Consider the following 22,292-nt stretch of genomic DNA (forward strand, 5'->3'; position numbering starts at 1 on the left):
TGCATCCTGGCACTCAGCGGGTCTGGCTTGGGGTATGTGTGATTGGCTTTGGAACACTATGTGACAGAGTGGCACAACTCCTCATCAGCAGAGCATTTTGGCAGTGGAGGGATGGGTAACCTCTGGGGGATGCCATGGAAACTTGTCTGATGCGGGAGATGAAAGGATTCCTTGCATGGTGTGTTTCTGTCCATTCTGCAGGATACCGGCAGTCCAAGGCTATCTCTTGGCCCTACATCATCTCCAGCCAAACACGGGCAAACCCTTTGCTCCCTGTAAGGCAGTTTGCATTTCCTAATTCGTATGAAAACCCTCATTGTCCAGGAGGATGGATGCCATTTCCTGGCAAACATGTTTCAGAAAGATGTGAGCCTTAACCTCTTGAACGGAGGAGCCCCGAGATGGACACAGCACCCCAGATGTGGCCTCGGCAGGGCTGAGCAGCGCAGGATCGCTTCCCTGGGCCCGCCGGCAGCGCTCTGCTGTCACCGGAGCGGCAAAGCTGCCCGGGCTGTGCTGAGCGGGGCGGCCCTGCCGGCAGCAGCGGGGCGGAGCGGGCGGAACGCTGCTGCGCGGAACGCCCGTGCGCGGCTCGTGTTGCCGGCCGGCGGCGCGGGGAGCGGCGGCGGCGCGGCGATGTGGGGCCGCGTGCGGGGCGGCGGCGGGCTGGCGGCCCGGCTGCTCGGGGCCCACGGCACGGCCCGCAGGTACCGGCCTGACCCGCACCCTCACCTGGCGGACGGGCCGGCCCGGCATTGCCGTGAGCCGGGCCGGGCCGGGCCGCAGGGCGCGGCCTTCACAGGGACGGGGCTCACCCGTGCTGCCGGGGCTGGGTGGGCAGAAGGCAGCGGGAGTGGAGCCGGGTGGAGGGGAGTGCCTGGGCCGTGTTTCTCGTACTGCTTTCCTTTCCCATCTGGAGCGCTGTGAGTGATCTGCATGTGTGACCTGACCGTAGTTATGCGCCCTGTATCAGCAGAGCGGCGCTGCCTGTCGGGCATTGTTGTACCTGCAAGTACGGGCTGAGAGCAGTATTATCAGTATTTGGGAGATCTTTTTCATTTTTACGAAAATACTTGATTTTGCTTTTAACGACAGTTCAGTTGTGCGTTCATTTTTTTTTTTTTTTAGTTTTGAAACTCCTCAGTATTTTTGAACAAGCACCCGTGCTGTGCCGTCTCAGGTACAAAGCAGCTCGGGCTCTTTGGTGGCTCTGCTTTCCGAGGCCAAGCTCCCCAGCAGAAGGCAGACTAGATGGCAGGTGAAGTACAGGGATGTAAACTGCAGTGTGCTGCTGGCTTTAAGTGCCTGAGGCTTTCAGCCTTGCTGTGCTTTTCTGATGCTGTAGGCAGGGATCAGGCTGGGAAGGTTGGAGCTGTTCAGCCTGGAGAAGAGAAGCTCGCATGGAGACCTCACAGCAACCCTCCTGTGTCTGAAGGGGGCCTGCAGAGAAGCTGGAGAGAGACTCTTTGTCAGGAAAATAGGTCCAAAATATGTGGATGCCCCAGCCCTGGCAGTGTTCAAGGCCTGAGGAGACCTTGCCTATGGCAGGGAATGTTAAAGCAAGGTGATCTTTAAGGTCCCTTTCACGATTCTGTGATTTCTGAATGGTTACATAGTTTTAAGAAGCACACAGCGTGAATTAAGGAAAAAAGGAGTTTGTCTAGAACCTGTGGAGAAGTAGGTATGGATGTAAAGGTTTAAACACTGCATTTTTTAGAATGTTACAGAGGATGTCTTTTTGAATTTTATTATAGTTTTCCTAGAGAATGCAGCTATGTTTGTGTTGCAGAATCTCCTGAGCATCTCCTTGCTGTCCCTGGCTTCACATCCTCAGCTGCACTGTGTCAGTTTTGGCTTCTTTGCAGTGATGTGCTAAACTAAACAGAGGAGCTATAACCCAAATAACTTTCCTGTTTGTTACTGGGCTAACTTGCAGCAGAATCCATGTTGCAGAGTAGGGGAGTGTGATCTGTAGTAGTGCCACAAGTGTGAAAACGTGAAGTTAAGTGTGTGTGTGTACAATCTTTTTTTTCAGATGGCTGGGAGTGATCTCATTATTGACTCATTAAGAGTTTTGGTGGGTTTTCTGTAGTATCAATGAATTTAAGTATCAGGTACCAGTAAATTCAAACTGCTACCTAATGCAGAAATACTTAGGAGTTCTAAGTTCTTGTATTATTTCCTCCACAAATAAATGGTATGAAAAGTTGTTTACTTCATATATTTGTAATGAAACCATAAGTAATCTAGAGTTTGAAATGGTGTCCCACCCCTTCTGAAAAGTCAAAAGGTACATGTTTGACATGTACTTAACACACTCAGGTTGCACTCTGTTGGGCCTAGACAATTGTAACTGTTGTTTTGAGGTTTTTGGTAGGTTTACAAAATTCAGCCTTGGACCCAGTTTTTAACTTCTGTTTCCTAACTTTGTATATCATCTAGCAAACAGGAGCTCTTCAGCACAAGCAGCGTGCTTTCTAAAGACAAAGATAAATCTGCTGCTTCCAAAGACAGCACGCATGACGGGGCAGCAAAAACGCAGGAGGATGGAGCAGAAACACCAAAGCAGAAGCTGTTAGACATTATTGGTAATATGAAGGTGGAGGTGACCTACAGGAAGAAACTCCAACAACTGAAAGCCAGTGAGAGCAAGAAGCAAGCCATGCAGCAGCTGGAAGGCCTGGACAGTGAAGATTCTGTGCCTCAGGGAATTACAGAAGACACCCTACGGTAAAGTATAATGAGCTCTTCTTAGCCTCTTTTATCCTTATTTAAACTTTCTTTTTCATTATTTAGGGCAAAATCAACCATTTCCAACCGTGGAAAATAATTTTGTAAGGGAGTGTGGTGCACAGTTGTAGGCTGGAGTAAATCACAGGGCAGAATCTGGGCAAAAGGTGCTGTATGCTGTCAACCATATTCTGCCTTTTTCTACAGTAAGATTATGGTAAGGTAGCATTAGCACCTGCTTGTGGGAAGTTTTTTTTAATGGAAGGGGGGAAATACTGTCCAGATAAAATACAGTGAAACTGAGGAAAAAGAAAAAAAAATATTAAGAATGGCATCATGATGTTGAGTCTTTGGAGCTGCTCCTGTCCACATGGTACATCGTATTTATCACCCCACAGGTCTGTGCTGCCAGTGGTTTCCAAGCTGTGTGTCCAAGGGGCTGTGCAGTGGCACATTTCCCCAGGCTGGGGAACAAGAGCTTGTCAGGGTCCTTTAGCATTTGATAATTAGGGCAACATAGGGCAAACCTGCCTGTCCCACTGGCCACCCCTATTTGGGGAAATATCTGACTAGTTTCTGAGTTATTAAGATATGAAATGGCAGTACAGAAATGACAATTTCTGAATATGTTAAAGGCTTTTTGTTTGTTTGTTTGTTTCTGTATGTGTTGTGTCACTGTTTACAGAGGCAAGCCTTTAAATCCAGAACTGGTGAAGGCTGCTTCTGCAGTTGCATCTTCCCTTCCACACAACAAGAAACAGACAGTGTCAGACCTTCTTGCACAACTAAGAAGACATGAAGAAACTACAGATAAACAGAAGAAGAGGGGAACCGTTAACATACGGTCTGTGTATTGATTGTTTTTCTCAATTATGTTAGAAATTCTAATTTTGCAATGTCATCCTGAAGGTGGCTGCCTTCTGTGTTGGAAAGGTGGCCCTAAAAATATCTTTGGACAGTTTGTCCTTAGGATTAATGAACATTAGTAACATTATTGATCTGGTTATACCAAACTCTGTAAATTTTGCCATCATCTTTCTGAAGTGGTTTTGCAGAAACAGAATTGCTTTCATGCTCAGGATCATTGCTTTCTTGGACAGGCTAGCAAAGTAACAGCTCTTTTTGTGAGGTTTTTGTTTGTGTTGTTTTTTTTTTTCCACAAGCTTCCAAAATTCTCACACAATGGATGGATTTGTAGATGTTTCAGACGTTCTGTCTGGACTGGTGAATTTTCATGACAGCTCTGCAGAACTGAACTAGAGCAGCTCTGTTTATAGCCCCACCCTTCCTTTCAAAACTTTCCAGTCAACGCATGAAACTCATCTCTTGGCTTAACTCTGTTTCCAGTGTGGCTTTCAAACAGATGAGAAACATTTGTTTGGAAACTCAAACAGTTGTGCATACGGCTCTTTTGGATGATGGTTAAAGACAATTTTTTTTTCTATTTTTTTTTTCAGCTAGTAGTCAAATATCTACCCAGAAAATGAAGCATTAAATCCAGGTGAAATACTGAACCAAACAGAAAATTGGATTTTTACCAAAATATTGAGTGTGAAACCTTTCTTTATGTCTGTTTGCAGTGTGAAATGCAAGCTGCTTATCTTAGTTTTGTTCTGTGACAATGAATTTGCCCCAACTGAGGATCAGAGCTTGACCCATCTATTATCATTTGTAGGTTACTTGTATTTCTGCTTGTAGGTGCCAGTGAAGGATCTGCTGGAATGATTACCAGTGTTCTGCAAACAGAGCTAATGGTGTCTATGGCTGATGTCTGCCTGAGTGGAAATTAAGGAAGAAAGAGACAGATGCTTGCAAGCAGGTTGAGTTAGTTGATTGAGGTTGAGTTAGGTGATTGCATAGACTGGGGTGTACAATGCTCAGTGAATAACTTCGTTAAGCAAAATATCTGTTCTTCAGATATGATGACTGTTTATATAGAGCATATGTTTATCAAATTGTTAATTACCAGGGAGCTTGTTCCCTCTCTGTCACTGGGTTCTTTAGAGGGGCAGAGTACATGAATGTCTTAATTGTGGCAGAGGCTGTGGGTGACCAGCTTAAACGTAATTGAAACCTACTTGAATACCCGAGATGTTGGAGGACCACAGAGGTACTGAGTGAGCTAACACATGCAGTGCCCAACCTGGAATGTGCCACTCTCCCTTCCTTAGGGTGCACAAGCTCTTGTCTAGGTGTGGTTTCTTTGCCTGCTGGCATCACAGGCTCGCTCTTTCATCACCTATGGCACTTTCCCTGGAGCACTGACCCAGCTCTGGCTTCAGTGGAACAAAGACGGTGACTAAGGAAGTCGTAGTCAAAGCAAAAATGTTTTTTTTCTCTTCAAAGAGAGTTTAAATTCTTCAGAAATTTAAAAGCTGCAGGTATATAGTGCCTCTATATTTTTGGTTGGTGGGTTGTGATGTTACAATATTTTATGACAGGCTTGTGGATGAAGAACTATTGTTAGAAAAATGCATTTTCCTCAACCAGAACCAGCCTTTTTGGAATGTCATGGCTGGCTTGCTGTGCTCTGAGTTGGCAAGTTCTATTCCCTGAGGCAACTTCGTGACCTAGCTTGTTTCTCCCAGCAAATACAGTTCTCTTCCTGCTGCCATTTGCTGAAAAGTTTTAGTTTTCTTCTTCCAGAATTTGGTGACAGAAACTCTATCAGTGGATGAGTTTTTGAGAAAGACCAGCAATTTGCTGATTTTCATGACGAAAAACTTGGTTATAGTAACCTTTTAGAGCTAGTACTGACCTCTTAGTTCTTTGAGATAAATACAGTACTTTCAGGTTTCTAACTAGTGTTTAAAAATGTTGATTTTACAAAGCCTAGCAGCCCTCAGGCTTGATTTTGCATGATTTGTGCTCCCTGATACCTCAATCCACACAATGCTAGAAGATGTTTTTGATATATTAGAAAGCATTCACTTCTGTTTATGCATAATTATTTTGTGTTGAGTTTTATTTGACTGTAAGAGAGTATATACAATTTAACTTTCCCTTTTTTTTCCTGTAAAGGTTTTGCATTCAATATACTGACACATTTTAAAAGCCAGTTATTTACAATATTTAAAAGTAAGATACTTTCACAAGCAGTAGAGCCACATAGTGCTGAACTGCAAAAAACTGAATACTGCTATTGTGATTTATAATATGTAGAGTTGTATGTTGTCAAGATCTTTTGTACAAATTTTTTTACCAGGATTGTAGCAAGACCTCCAGAGGTCACTGTTGTATGCAGTCATCTCATTGCCTTGTAGAAAGCACGGGGACAGTGCACTCACTAGGAGGGGAAAATATTAACGATACAGGAATTTATTTTCCTCAGTGTGGGCTAAAGTTTCACTCAATGGAAATCACAACAGCACTGCACCAAAATAAAATCTGCAGCCCTACAATTTCAGCTCCTGTTTTGGGTGAACAAGAAAAGTAATTCAGAGCTTTGACTAGAATATATCCAAAGCTCCTTGGGTCTCTGTTTTAAGTATTATAATTATTGGCTGATGATCAGGAAATAGAGAGAGTCTGTGGTTGTTACAAAAGTCCTACCACTTCCCATCTCGGGAAGGCGGGTGTATGTAGGAACTTTGGTTTTCAATGTTGTGTTGGAGTATGAGTAATATATAATATCTAACCACTATGGGTAAACTGGGGTTGGAGTGTGACTTTTTAAACCAATACTCCTTGCTTTAAAAGGCATTAAAAAGATCTTTGTAGTTCTACTTTTGTTAGTACAGGTGCACTTTTCATGATGGAGTGATGAATGTTGCTGCCAGAAATGTTCATATACCACTGGTGGGGTGACATTAGGATTTCCTAGCGAGGAACATGATACTATTGACTATGTGTTCTGATAGCTCAGTAGTGTAGTCTTTCCACATCTACAGGGCAAAACTGCAAGTAAGTCAGGGAACAGAGCTTCTCTGAGCAATCCTGACTCCTCTGAAGCACGGGAACATACCAGCCTTCTAGGTCACAGCTGAGTCAAGCTGTTGGGCTGGGCTGTGTGTGGCTGACCTTAGGAATTATGTCCCTTTGACCCTTATAAGTGTGTCAAGCCTCTGGCCCAGCACCAGCTCACTAATGCCAGTCGCCACTTCACAGAGTAATTTCTAATGTGAGATATGCAACTAATCTGAGATTGCTTTTCATTTAAAATTAAAATGAAATTATTTCAAACTTGTTTTCAGATGCCTTTATTTCAGAGTAGGTACTGGAAGAGCTATGCTATTCTTGTTCTGCCATTTGAAACCACATCTAAAACTGAAGAGAAATCATGCTGTGTTTCTGTGGCAATTAGCTTTTACAATTTTCCAGAAGTACTTCTTTCTTGTCAGTAAAATCTCTTTTGACTTAAGCTGCCAAAAGCATAATTTGAATTTCATTCTGATTCTCATAAAATGGATAGCTCAGTATTTTTGACTTGGCCTATTTTTATTTTTTTGAGACCATATTTATGTCTTAAAACTTGGGTGCTGCAATTTGGGATGACTGTGTGTGAGTGGAAGTGGTTGGGTGGAGAGGAGGCTGTGAAGAGGAGTTACCAGCTTGGCCTTTCCCAGGCAGCAGAGTTGCCAGTGAAGGGAGCTCAGGGGCAGGGGCAGAAAGGGGCTGTGATTTGCACTTTGGGGTCAGAACAAGCTGTGGACGGTGCTGGAGATCAGAGCAGTTGCTCTTCACGTATGATTTTCACTCCAGAATTACGAGGGAAGATGTGGTCTGTTAATGCTGTAATATGCTTATGCAATGCAACAGATTGCAGTGGATCAGGAAAGGTGACCTACTTATTAGGGTGGCATGATTGGCCCATGTCAGCTGATGTGTGAAGGCAAGCTTCCTTCTGGTCTGCAGCTCTCTCCCTGGGCAGTGTTGGTTCCTGTCCAAAATAATAGTGATTTTTACCTCCCTAATTCAACCTATTTGTTGTATACAGAGAAATTTCCCATTTGCTTGAGCAAAGCATGCCTAGTACATTCTGTGAATATTGGTATACAGATATATGATGATTTTTTTTTGAAAACTAATTTAAAAGAAAGCATTCATTGTTGATTTAATAGACTAAAGTAGCACTTTCAATGCATAGAATGTAACAAATGGTTTAAAACAACAACCTTGAATTTTGATGGATTAAAGATGGGTGTATTTTGCGAGGAATATATAGTATAATTCTGTCTCATAGAAGCTTTTGAAACCAATTGATAATAGAGTTTCTAGTTAATATATAAGACAAACCTCGCTTTGTCAATCTGTTGAGTTTTTACATTTCATGTTTTTCCTTTCAGCAACGTTATTTCAGAAATGACAGTTAAAAGGCAGTCCCCAGCCCAGAGGGGTGCGAGGATATCCGGTCGCATTTCCTTGCAGTTGGATGAGGATAATCAAAGAATAAGGCGTGAAAGATCATCAGCTCAGTCTGTGGACTCCAGAAGGTACTTTTGCTGTGTTCACTTCCCATAGAAGGAGCATGCAGTTACTAGTGGATAATTTCTTAAATTTACTTGTACATATTAATGTTTCGGTCATCAGAGCTTAAAGAAATTATTTAAGTATTTTTTAAAAAAAGTACTGTTAGCATTGAAATAAATTGTGAGAACAAGGTAGTTAATGCCAACCAGCTAATCAAATAATGTGTACTTTTTAAATATTACATTTTAGATAATTAAACATACTTGGTGCTGAAATGTAATTGTACTTGTTTTAACCAGTTTAAATTATTTTCACCTACACATAATACAATTTTATGTCACTTTCTTAACTTCTTGGGAAATTGAGGTTTTTGAAAGCTTGCTTTCATGCTCTACAAAAGCTGATAATGTTCTATGTTTAGAAAGGGTTCATCCATTCTGTTAGGATTTTCAAGAGATATTAAGCTTGGTCTATTTATTTATTTATGCATTTATTACCACCTCATTCTGTAATTGATTTCTTTATTATCTGTGATGTTATAATTAGCCATGAAATTAACTTTATAATTCACATGTGATTTCAGGGTAGTCCTTAACTTTATTTTACTGCTGTATTATGTGGCCACTCTGTTTTTAGTGATTTGAGGAGTTCTCTTACATTTCTGGTTTACTTCTGTAAGCTGTGCTTTTCTTGTCTGTAGTCTTTGGATTTTCCCATGGCAACTCATCATCACATTACTTTTCAATGTATTCTTTCCCTAGTTTTTAGTAAGATTAACTTCTCTTGGAGTTAGTTTACTTTGCAAGTTAATCCCCATTTTTGGGGGTTAGGGCCTGAAAAGTGAGGGAATCGTTTGTGTTTAGATAGATCATGGTGAAGACAGAATTTGGGTAACAAAGGAACAGCATGAGTTCATGGGTGAATAGGTGTAGAGTATTCTGTGTATGGTGAAACTGTGCTTGGTATATAACTTCAGAAACAGCACTTTAAAATAGTTTTTAAAATCCCTGTAGTGGGTAAACTCTCCAGTTCAGGCCTGAGTTCTCTCCTGCATACCTGAAAATCTAATGGTTTTGCTTATCAACTGATAGTAGGGAAAGAATGGGTTAGGAAGAATACCTAAATTTGAGTTAATACATTGCAATGAAACGAGTGATGTTGCTTTATAGTAATTTAAACTTGTAGTTTTAAAATAATTGTTCTTCCAAGACATGCATGTGTCTTTGGCCAATGTCATTGGGAGTTACACACAGATAGGAAAATATAATACTGAATCAACATTCTTTTAAGGCTCTGTAACTAGATTGTTCTGTGCTGAAAAAGATCCAGGGTAGTTTCATCACTACAAAGTAATATGACAAGAGCAGGTTTGCAGAAGTTGAGACCATTTGAAATCTCCAGTAAATCCAGAAGGGTAGAATTTTAAGGTCAGAAAGGGTAAATCTTGCCGGGGTAACAGTGGATATGTAATAACAAAAAGTGGAAACCTGAAAGATAATATGATTAACAACATAATTGATTCTAAAGTCATTGTGGGGGTTTTATTTTAATTTATAAGAATTTGATTACTTGTTGAACTCTTGTATTTTTAGTTTATTTATTTTTTTAGTACAGCTTATGGTAATGATAAATGTGATTGAAAATAGATGGTCAGAGTGAAATATTTTTATATTCAGAAGAGCGAGCATCAGGGTGATGATATTGAAAATATATCATATGGTTATACTCTGACTGTCTGCTGATGGCAGAGAAGGTGGCTGTGTAATCTTCCAAAAGGGCTATTTATGTCATAAAGCAGGAATTATTTGATTTAGTTGTTGCGTTTTCTGTTCCTGAATTGTGCAATATATTTTTTTACAGGGAAAAAACCCAAGTCTTAAGATAGTCGCAACTTTGTAAAATCACTTAAGTACTGTGGTTTGATACTGTTTACCTTTGTTCAGATTCCTAAATATTCCAATTAAAATTGACTGCAAATATAGTGCTTGATTTATGCTCATTCTTTCACATGGAAATGTTTTGAGAAACTGTTAAAGACAAATAGTAAAACCATAAACACTCTCTGATTAAAAGCCTGAAGATTTAGTGAGAGTCACTATCTTTTTTTTTTTTTTTTTTTGTCTCCAGAGATCTGTTAGTTCACGAAAATATTTTGTGCTTTTTAATTTGTTATCTGGCAATGTTCTAAGGTGTTGTGAAATACTAAATATCGGTTTTCTTTTTTTGTTTATAGAAGTCTCAAAGTAGGAAAGAGGCTTAATATATTCACTAAGGCTTCTACAGAACCAGAGCACGCACTGAAAACAGGTTAGTGGAAATTCAGTAATGAAAAATGCAGTGAGGCTAAGTTCTGCATTTTTAGAATATCAAGAGATTTGTTTTTGTGAGGAGACATGACCCGCTCACTTTCTGCTTTCAACTTGATAAAAGAAATGACTACTTTGATGTAGCTCTTATTTTTACCAAGTGAAACTTCCCTGCAGTGTAATGAATTGTTTTCTGCAATGATCAGGGCACACTATTAGTGAGCTTGAAGGGTATAACTAGCTTTTTGTCACAAAGGTCAGTCCTTTTTCTGTGAGTGTAAAGCCAGCCTAGAGGATGGGTATGTTGGCCACAGCTTATTTGGTCAAGTTGCAAGGAAATGTGAAGCTGTGATCCCAAGGAAACAAGCATGCCCTGCAGGAGGCTGAGCATAAGTAGGGGAGTAGGAACCCAAAACTACACAGTGGATTGCTCTGGGGCCTTCTTTTGTTTAGTCTTCCATCCCTCTAATCATCTGCATGGACCTGCTCCAAGCAGTCCATGTCCCTCCTGTGCTGAGAACCCCAGAGCTGGTTGCAGCATTCCAGGTGGGGTCTCGTGAGAGCAGAGGGGAAGAATCTCCTCTCTCAACCTGTTGGCCACACTTGTTTTATGATTCTAATTGGCTTTCTGGGGTGTGAATGCACATTGCTGGCTCATGTCCAGATTTTATCCACCCATATCCCTAAATACTTCTGGGCAGGACTGCTCTCTGTCCATTCATCCCCCAGCCTGTGTGAGTGCTGGTGGTTGCCCCAGGCCAGTGCAGCACCTTGCACTTGGCCCTGTTGAACCTCATGAGGTTCCCGTGAGGCCAGGTCCCTCTGGATAGCATCCTGTCCTTCACGTGTGTCAGCTGCACCACTCAGCTTGGAGTCACCTACACACGTGCTGAGGGTGCACTGGATTCCACTGTCTGTGGTGTTGATGAAGACACTGAACAATACAGGTCTCAGTGTGGATTCCTGAGCAACACTGCTTTGTTACCAATCTCCATTCAGACATTGAGCTCTTGACCATGGAGTGCATGTCTGGAGAGAACCCTGGAGTGGCCCATGGGGCCTGGGAAGTCTGGATGTGACCACCCTACCAATTGCTTATCCACTAAATATGCCAAACTTGCCAAAACTCATGTGAGGTAAAAGATAGCAAAACTAAAGTCAGAACAGGTGTGACTCACCTTCATGTTCACTGTGCAGGAACAGTCTTAATGCTGCCTAACAGGGGTAAGTTTCACTCATGAAGACTTGGCTTTAGTACAGGCTGGGTTTGGCCAAGAGTATGTGAATATGGGCAAGTTATGTAAAGAACTCTCACTTTTCTTCATGAGCAGTGAGACTGCATTGTTAGCATTGATCTTGAATGTGCTGTTTTCCCTCAGCTATTCTGAGGCCCTTTTAAAAAACAGACTATTCCAGTGTAGTGACTTAGAACTTTATGTAAAGCTAGCAGCAGAAGAAGAAATAGTAGTCCTCTCTAAAATCTTACTTTGCTTTTTTTTTTTTTTTTTTGGTAAAATGTCAAATAGTGCCATTTGCATATTTTCAAGCAGCTGTGAACTTTCTGAATACAGCCACCTCTGTGAAGGTTGTTTATTGGAATGGGATTCAGTTTTCTGTTTTTTAAGACTGCCAATATCCATAAAATTGGTCCATTTTACATGTAAAAAGTTTTTAGCTGTCTTAACAAAAGTGGTGTTCAAGAACTTGGATTTTGAGTTGAATCAAATTTACTCAGGTAAAATGGTGAGAATATAAAGTTTATTTTTTGCATGAACAGAAGGCAGACACAATGGCTCATAGTAGTTACCCCAGGTAAAAGCTGAGATACACTTTTGTTTTTAAACACAAAATTGGAATGTGTCCAAATTGTTAAAGAGAGCAAGTGGACTTTATTGTACTTGTAATTAGATGTTAAGATGCAAGCTTCTTTCAGCTTTTTGTGTGCTGTTTCCTTGTTTGATTCCAGGTAGCTTTGAGGAAATCTACAGTTTATTTTAGACCAGGAAGCTGATTACTTGGCTTACTGACTAAGCCTGATGACAAACAATTTTTTGAGCATTAATCTCGGGAAATACCATTGTGATACTTGATACCTTTATTCATTTGTTTCCACTGTCTTGGTTCATATTAAAAGAGATAATGGGTTAAAATTTGTTTATACGTAACAAAAAAAGTAAGTTTTGTTTTGAGTATTGACTTTGAAAACTTGAATGTTAACTGGAAATTGTCACCCTGAAAATTCTCTTCATAACTACTAATGTAAAATGTCAGTATTATTTTCTGTTTCATGAGGTGAAGTTATAATCTTTATCACCTCTACTGCAGGCTTGAAAAATGAGGTTCTGCTTTCCTCTATCAGAGGATTTATTAGTTTCTTTATGATGTGGACAATAATTTTATTCTGGTATGGTTTCTCATGTTGTCTTGTAGCTGTATTCTATTCCTGCCTCCAGCCCTCAAATCAAAGTAGTCAGCCTGGTAATATAGTTCTGGAAATTGCCCTCTTAAGGAATAATTTGAGTAATTATATTCTGATTTAACACCAAAAACCCCTAAAAACACTTTTCTATATGTAAAAATACCGTTTGCCCTCTCATTGTGTTTTTCTTTAAAGGAGGGGGTAGAGGTTTTGGGTTTTTTTTTTTTAAATTCAGTTGAGTTGTAAGCCACTGAGCCAAAGATGAAATGATATCTTGACCTCAAGTCAGGAGTAGTAAAATAATAGATTATTGGCTATGATCCACTCCAAGTGGACTGTTAATACCTGAATTCTCATGAAGATCAGTGTTCCAAGGAGCTTGGGATGAATTGATAACAGAGGGAGGCAGGAAAACAAAGGGGAATGCAGCTTAGGCCAGCTCACTCATCTGCAGCCCAGGGCACTCCCAGAGGTCCCTCCCTGTCCGTGGTAACAGCTTGTTCCCTTCAGTTCAGCGAAGCGGTTCAGTCTGGGCTTGTGACCAGCTCTCCTGGGTGGAGAGACAGGAACTCCTTAAGAAGAGTAACTGCTGCAATACGAGTGCACTTTCATTAAAAAAAAAAATCAGGAAAGATATATCCCTAAAGGAAATGTTTCTCTTTTTGGAAGAATAAGAAATCATGGTTTCTGAGAGACAAAACCTGGGACACTTAGGAGCATTGGGGAAGGAATTGCCATGACTTGTAGATTTGAGTTATTACCCTGAAGGAGAATATAGTTGTGAAGAACCTGAAAACTCCTTTAGAAGTAAAGTTCCTTTAGCACAGTGCGCCAGTCAAGTTCAGAATTTGTTATACCTACATTTTTTGAAAGATAAAACCAAAGAATGATTGTGGAAAAAACTAAATCATTGCTTTATGTGAAAGTCATAAAAATAGGTATTTCCCTAGGAGTTCAGAATAGATTTTCATCAGACATTTGAGAACTTCAAGAACTTTCATGTAAACAGAGAATTCTCATTTGAGAAAGATGATGCTGGTATCTAAAGTAGAAAAATTTGCACAGCTGAAAGTTTTAGTCTCTGTAAGGATTGATGTTAAAGGACTTTGTCTTAGCTAGTGAGAAGTCTTTGGCTGCTGACAGATGTTTACAAAATTTCTTTTTTAGTATCTTCACCAACAATTTGGGATCTGGAGTTTGCAAAGGAGGTTGCAGCAGTAACTGCACAGCCTCCTCGGAACGGTTTTGAGGAGATGATCCAGTGGACAAAAGAAGGAATACTGTGGGAGTACCCAATTGACAATGAAGTTGGTATGTGCACTGTGAGCTTTTATTATCTGTGTCAGTTTATCTTTTCTGAAAATTAGAGCATGTTTGACCTTTGACTGTTTTAACATAGTGTTTCAGCTGTGAGTCATGCTTTTGATAGTAAACAAACTTAACTTCCCGATTGTCCCAGATCAGAGATGCTTCAGATGAACTCATTCTGGTGCTCTTTAGGTGAAGTCTGGCAGGTGGTTTGACTGATCTGAGGGCTGGCTGCTGCCAAAAGGAGACAACTCCCGCCCTCTCCCTGATGTGCTTAGCACCAAAAGGCTGTTTGAGTCTTACATAATACTTTTTACTCTGCAACTTCTTTAAATTAAGCTCCTAGCTGAAGCTGGGGAATCTTAAAAGTGCTGTGCGTGTTTTATAATGCTGATTCTGTTCTTTGGTGTGGCTCTTGGACCAAGAGTCTTGCCAGATCCCAAACAGCTATCGGCCATTTCTGTATCTGGGAGGCCAAGTGTTAAGCAGTTATTTGCTCCCTTTGTTCTGTTTGTTTCATAAGAATAAGCAGTCACAATATTCACTGACCCTGGGCATCTATGTTAATTAGGCATCTTTGTGCACAGTATTTTCTTTTATTACCATAAAAAACCAAAAAAGCTTCTTGTGAAGTTATGCCAGCAGAGAGAGTGAATGTTAAGGAAGTGAAGAACAACTACACAAAGTGTGTAGTATAGGAAAGGGGACTTCATAACTTCAGGAGAACTTGGCTGTGGGTTTTGGGGTTTTTTTAAAGTCTTTAAAGACATCAAACAGAACTGCTTTGTAATGATTCAGTCACTGAGAGCAAAACAGGTTCGTATCTGAGGCTGGGAGTCTTTGAAAATCTGTCCTATACCGAGTTGCAAATTGAATAATGTGCTTCATTGTTTCTTAATGTTTATTCTCATCCTATTTGGCAGTTTCTTCACAGAATTTAATCACTGCTCCCAGAATTGATCTGTTCCATCATGTAGAAATCCAAGTATACTCTAGTCATGTTTTTGCAAGCTTAAAACCGCTGTGGCCAATGTTTTTTGTGCTGTTGTAATGTGGCTGGAACCCTGCTGTCTGGGGCTGTCAGTTGACAGAGTGTCTTTGGCGGGCGATGGTTTCCCTGTTGCAGCCGTGCCGCTGGAACCGCGCTGTCTGGGATGGGGCGGGCGGCCGACAAAGAGTCTTTACATATAGTTAGAACAGGAATCTTCGGTGATTTGTCCACAAAGACGAGTCCTGTGGAAAATTCCAGTGGAGCCTTCCAAAACCTGTCACCTCTCAGGTTGAAATACCAAGTCACTAAGTTCCCTCCTATCAGACTGCCAGCCACAGGCTGTTAATCACCTCAGGTGTGCCAAAGCACAGTTAAAAGCTCGAGGACCTCACTCGAGTATATCACCATGCTGTAATTTCACTTTCTCTGCAGAAGAAGGATGCCCCTTTCTACTGTTAATTTTGCAGTTTTGTAACAGCCATTTCCCTCAGTAGGAGGAGATTACTTCAGCTTGTTCTGTATCCAGAAATGTGTGATTATTCTTCTATGCCAAAAACATGTGGCTTTAAAAATGTAAGTACAATTACATTTTCTGTTGAGGAAGCACATATACTCAACTTTCAGCATTATGAAAGCCTTTAAAATTTTAGACCAAATAGAAAACAGAGAGACAAGCTCTTGTAACTCTTTTTCTTGGCTCCAGAGCATCTCTGGTGTTCTCATTAGAGTTGCTTCACCAAGGCACTGTGCTGTGCTTTGTGGCACCAGGACAAGGTCATGGTTTTTGAGATAATTTAGGTGCGAACATCTGAAGACATGGCTAGACATACTGGCTTGCTACAGTGGCCAGCAGCAGTCTTCTCCCCCCATACCTTACTGCCCTGTTGTTTGCTCTTACCTGCATGTCCTGTCCCTTGTCCAATGCAGCTGAAGTTACTGTTAGTCAGAAAATTACCTTTTTTTTCCTCTCTGCCTCTCCAGTCTCTGATTAATTTTTACCAGTTTAGCAAACCATTAGTATAGTTTGCATAACATTGTTCTCACTCCTCCTTCTTTTTGCTTTCCTTTCCTGTTTCTAAGTAGCTTTAATGCTGCTCCATGATTGTCATGGCAAAAAGTTGGGAGAGATGTTTATTTGTGCCTCATTTATTATTTCTGTGCATTTATGCCATGACTCAAAAAAGCTAAAAAGGACAGGGCAGATTATAGGTGTGGATTTGCGTTAGCATCTCATTATGAGGAGCAAATGCTTTTGGTGGGCCAGAGATTGTTGCTGCTCAAGTGATAGGAAGGTCTCAGAAAATTAATTCCTCAGTGGCCTCTGATGGCTTCTGCAGGCAAAAGTTCACCACGTCCTGTTCTAGTTGCTGGTTAGCTGAGCTGCTGTTCCCAGCAGAGAAATATTGGGTCATCTTGCCAAGAGAGTTGGCAGAGTTACACAACCATTGCGTTGGGGTTTCTTTACTAACTCCCAGTCTGTTCTAGGACCTACTGAAGAGCATGATTGATGTAATTCTAAAAATCCTAAAAGGATAGAATACTTTGTGTTGAAAGGGACCTTTAAAGATCATTTAATCCAAACTTTCTGCCATGGACAGGGACATTTTCTCACTACATCTGAATACTCAGTCATCTTTACAGCGTGTCAGCAACACTCGCTATAAGGGATGAACATCTGTGTTTGGATTGACATCTTTAAGACAAGGCTGGTGGTGTCCTGGAAGGACTGGTGTTTTAGCTGGAGAAATTCCCCAGACTTTCTGTTTTGTAGCATGTGGGGGGCTGGAAATAGGATATTGAAAGAAGGTGTCTTGTTTTGATGCTGAAAAAGAAAATTTTCTACTTTAGACTTCTGCCATGCATGTTCTTTCAAATTACATTTCTGAGGACAATGCAAGAGAGGCTGAGAGACAGGCTTGCAGCAGGATTCTCAGCTTGCTAGGGGTGAGGGGAGTCATAGTCTCATCTAATCTGTTCCCACCAGAGGCTTCAGCCTCTGGTGCTTTGGACAGTTGTGGTCTCCTTTTCTGTGGTGCACACTTTACATTTTGAGGACTGAAATACATGGTCTAACTGAAATATTTGGACTTAACACTTCATCCCCAAACCATGTACACTCTGACAAACAGGAGAGCAGATACATAATGTGATATTTCTTTCTGACCTGCATTTTTTGTGAGACTCTAAATTGCTTATTTTGGGTTAAAGATGAAAATTGATTAAATTATTTATTAGACACATTACATCTTTCCTGATACCCTATATCTGTCCCCAGAAGAAGAGCATCCAGAAGGCCAAATTTTACTGTCAGCATTATTCTGATTCTTTCAGTAGTGAATTTGTTTGGTTTAGTTCTCTTGGATTTTTAAGACCAGCAAAAGTATGGAAATCTGGAAAGGTTGTTAGTTTGAAAAAGCAACCAGTAGCATCCATGTACATTAAGATTCTACCTCCCCATGGGTGGCACAGTGAAAGGATCATCACTGCTGCTGTCCATGGGCATAGTTTTCCAAGCACAGCAGAAACACACTTTGTGAAACTGACATCACCTGGTTTTTTTTTATTATTATTTTAACTTTCAACATAAAGGAACAAGGAGAGAGGTCAGAAGAAGAAAATATGCTTGCTTTCTCCAAGAACAACGGAGATAAATGTGTGCAACTGTGGTATTGATGCACTCACACATTTCTAGGAAAAATGTAGGTATTTCTCAGCTCCTTCATATATTGCAGTATCTTAAGTTTAAAGCAGGAAAAAAGTAATGCAGACTTAACAAATACAATTTGAGTGACTTCTCCATCCCAGAGATGTGCATAATTTCTTCTGAAACTGTAGAACCTCTACCAAAGAACAAAGCCTAGAACTTACGTGGCTTAATTGCCTCAATTTTACCTCAAATAATATAGAAAAGTGTAACTAGCTAGTTTAGAAAAATGTATACACCATACTCATGTATGGTACAGGCTTCTTATTTTTGTCATCTTGAAGTGATGCAATAGTTTTCTCTACTAACAGATTTTTATTTAAGGGTAATTTATTTAAGCAAATTGGGATAAAATAAAAATTTTCATGCATATCTAAATCCCAGACTGCCTTTTGTTTTGTTTTTTTCCCCTTAAAATTAGGAACAGCAAAAGCAGCCTTTTTTCTGTGTGTAGAAATTAATGTTTTGAGTCTTTCTCTCTACCATCACGGTATGAACAAAAGCAAAAAGTCCACAGGACAAAGAACAAAAGTTTACCCTATCTCAAATAATCCCTTATCCCATGTCCTGTAGAGGCTTTTGAAAGCATCATCTTTGGTGATGACTATGACTTAAAAGCAGTTGGTGAGATACACAACAGTTCTGCTTCAGCATTCACTCACAGATTCAGAAAATGTCAGAAAACCAAATTTCTGTGCCTATTTGATAGCAATAGAATGTTAAAAGCATGACTTGGAATGGACATGTAAATGTTGTTAGCTGTTCAGTATTATGTAAGTTATGAGGTTACCTTATTTGTTCAAGGCTGTTTTGTATTCTTTAATCCTCTGCAGAATTTGGGCAGTGTTCTCTTTAAGGATTTATGAAGAAAGTGCCTGCAATATCAAAGGTGGTACCAAGGATAAATCAAAATTTTCAAGTATTGAACAGACTGGATTTTAGCACGAAGATTGATTTATGGTTATAATTATTCCTCCTACTTCCACCCCAGCATCAGGCTTTTATCAAGATTTCAATCCAGAAAGTTGATTTAAATATTACATATTCTTAGAAATGCAAGCAGAACCATTAATTTTACTAATTTAAGATTATTTTCACACTCTATTATTTTTTTATTTTGTTAGACTTGCTATTTTATTATGATAACAACTTTGTTTTTTTTGCTTTGTCTTTCTGTTAGGGATGGAGGATGATGCTGAATTTCACGAGCATATCTTTCTGGAGAAACACCTGGAGGGCTTTCCCAAGGAAGGACCTATCCGCCACTTCATGGAACTAGTCATCTGTGGGCTTTCAAAAAACCCATACCTCAGTGTTAAGCAGAAGGTTGAACATATTGAGTGGTTTCAGAACTATTTTGAGGAAAAGAAGGAACTTCTTCAAGAGATTTGAGATTTGGGAAAGTGCTTAGCCTTGAAATGAAGAATCATTATGTCGAGGGGTGTGATTTGTTATGGGTGGAAATACTGTCAGTGCATACTGATCATGTGGCCTGAAAGTTGTATTTTAAACAATAAACTGAAAGGTCATAGTTTCTTACATGTGTGTCTGTGTGTGTGTAGATACTTTTGACAGCAAAAGAAGGAACTGAAGTATGGCTTTTGTAGAATGTGCGTTTGAAATTTAGTTTATTGGAACTGTTGTCTTTTAAATTTGAAACTAGTATTTCAACAATGCAAAATCCTTGGTCTGACTCCACTTCCTACACCCTTCACAGCTTGACAGGCTGGATCATCTTTCCCCTTCTGGAAAACTTGCAGTGCTTTCATTTTCCTGATTCATCATCCACCCTGGTGTTTGGATATTATTAATCCTTTCTCCCCTCTTCCACTAACTATATTTATGGATTAATTTTAAAGTTTTTGGTAATGACAAAGTGATTTGAAGTGTGTGCTTTTTGCTTCATGTGCTCAGTGAAAGGCTGTTGTATTCCTGAGATGTGTGCACAGCATAACACTGGTGAGTTACAGAAAATAACAATGGAGTGATGTTCCTTAGGGTTTGCTATTGGGACTGCCACCAATGGCTTTAAACTATAAGATGTAAGAGGGATGGTTGACATTAGATGCTAGGAGATATTCTTTGCCTTGAGAGTGGTGAGGCACTGGCACAGGATTCCCAGACAAGCTGTGGATGCCCCATCCCTGGAAGTGTTCAAGGACAGATTGGATGGGATTTGGAGCAACCTGGTCAGGTGAAAGATATTCCTGCCCATGGAAGAGGGATTGGAACTAGATAATCTCTAAGGTCCCCTTCAACCCAAACCATTCTGATTCTAAAGTCTCTCCTGCCATCCATACATCCATTCTGAAGCTTTTGACTAACTTCCCATCAGTATTGTTTAGAAAAGGGTCTGAATGTCAAGTAATTCATAAAGTGCTGTTTCACTAGAGCAAGCAGTTTTTTGATGACTTGGCTTGGAGCTGAGACCTTATCTCCTGCATCTGCAGGGCTAGAAAGAAGGCTTGACATTCCTGACAAGGAGAGTTGTTGCCTACAGATTGCACGATGCCACTGCCATTTTCTGTCTAGTCCTGTGATGCTGATGAAGCAGCTTCATATTTTCTAGACAATCCTTTATTCCAATTAAATGTGCATGGTCCTTCATACTGAACTATTGCAATGTATTTTACTTCAGTTATTTTCTGCTAAATTATCATCCAGAACTAATCACTTGTAGTTCAGGATTCTGAATGACCATCTTGCTGCTTAAATTTACAGAGCATTTCCAGCACTGCTTATTGTGTTCTTCCTTGTTCTCCACAACCACGTTAGCAATTATTGGCCCTTTAAATACACTCCTGTGTTTCTCACATTTCCTTGTAACTCAAGCAGGAAGGAGGATGAATATAGAATTTGTTACAGATTGAAGGTAAAATACCAGCTTTGTATACAAATTGATTTTTAAAATGAGAGTTACACGAAAGAGAATGAAAAATGAAGAGCTGGCCTTTTTCTATGAGTTGGAATATTGTTGCTGTGTTCTGCTCATCTCCAGGATGTGAGTTTGCCCTTCTGGCAAAGGGAAAGGCTCGAGTTGTGGAAAGGAAAAGAACTTTTTGACTTTCTGATTGCAAGAACAGCAAGATTCAAGTTTTGCAGAAATTTTTAGAGGCTCCCTGGCTTTGGAATGGAGAGAGTGAAAATTATATCAAAATATCTCCATTTGGTACTATGATAGTTTTAATTTTTGGTTCAATGCCCAGATATGTTTTGCTTAAAAAATACCGTTCTTCCCAAATTCCTACCAAACTAGCACACAGCCTGTGTCCTGCTGTTTCCAAGCCTTTTCTAAAACAAGGTACAGTGACTCTGAAGTCAGTGCAGGATTTTAGAAATAGCTCCTCTTGTGTCTCTGCCTGTAGTCTGTGTTTTGATACGAAAGACAGGACGCTCACAAGCTCGGCTCTTGCTGGAAGAGGTTCAGGAGTGCATGAAGGCACTAAATTTCACTGCACTGGGAACGAGGTGAATGTTACTGTTTAAACAGATTCATTAGGAGGTCAGTACTTGGGTAAGCTCCTAACAAGAGCTCTTGATGCTTAGGATCTTTGGAAAGCTGTAGTAATTCCTTCTTAGGTGCTTAAATATAGATTTGGGAGTTAATACTAGGCAACAGGATTTGAATAATCAGACCTAGCTGCACATATATATAAGGATGCTTCTGGGACTGCTCAAGGCAAATTATGAGAGCCTAAGTGGCAGGACTTTTATGTGTGGGGATTTTTGGGGTGTATGCTGCTTGGTAGTAGGCTTTGCTACCTTTTCAAGCATTGCTTACAGATTAGTTGCTTTCAAGCATGAAAATTTCCCCATTTCTTTTGAATCCCAAAGGATAAAAGCTGTCTGTTGTTCAGAATGGAGCCAGTGGTGCAGCTAGTGATTCCCACTCTGGACTCATTTGGGCTTTTCTTGGAATGGTTGGTTTTCCCCCTTTTCTAACAGGTTGAGTAGTGCTATGTGGTAACTTAATGTGCTCAGCATTAGCATCTGTCCCAGGTAAAATAGCATTTGTTACATTCTGCACTTTTCTGTTTCCATCTTTGTGCATGAAGCTGGGGTCTTGTAATGTGCTGCTAATGCTGTGCCTCCCTGGAAAGGAAAGGTGTCTGCCCTTGGCAGGGGGCTGGGGTTGACACTGCCCTGAGAAGAGAGAGAAGCCTGGAGCCATAATTGTGAGGAACGTTGTCCATGTGCAATTTTGGGGTGACAGCTCTTCCTCTCAGCTGACTACAGTGGGTGTGTAGCAGAAGGAGGGTTTTTAGTTGAGTGGGGATGGCTGAGTTACTGGGAATTGCAGGCAAAGGCTTAAGAGGTTCGTTGCTGGAGGCAGTGGTGGCTGTTGTCAGCACTGTAATGATGGTCATGGCTTCCTCAGCCTGGATGCTCCTCTGTGAAGAAATCTTTTCTTCCACTCTCTGTTAG

The 22,292-nt window shown here is 40.5% G+C and overlaps 1 protein-coding gene across 1 annotated transcript; it reads left to right on the forward strand.

Annotated features, from left to right (window-relative positions):
- Positions 1-572: 572 nt before the first annotated feature.
- Positions 573-19,406, forward strand: MRPS31 (mitochondrial ribosomal protein S31). The gene is made up of 7 exons (XM_079301511.1): positions 573-707; positions 2,443-2,730; positions 3,416-3,574; positions 8,016-8,162; positions 10,373-10,446; positions 14,032-14,175; positions 19,048-19,406. The coding sequence occupies exons 1-7, from the start codon at positions 637-639 to the stop codon at positions 19,257-19,259; spliced, it is 1,095 nt and encodes a 364-aa protein (XP_079157637.1). The 5' UTR covers positions 573-636; the 3' UTR covers positions 19,260-19,406.
- Positions 19,407-22,292: the final 2,886 nt, after the last annotated feature.

The sequence above is a fragment of the Erithacus rubecula genome (assembly GCF_903797595.1).
Source record: "Erithacus rubecula genome assembly, chromosome: 1".
In the NCBI taxonomy this organism is placed as follows: Eukaryota; Metazoa; Chordata; class Aves; order Passeriformes; family Muscicapidae; genus Erithacus; species Erithacus rubecula.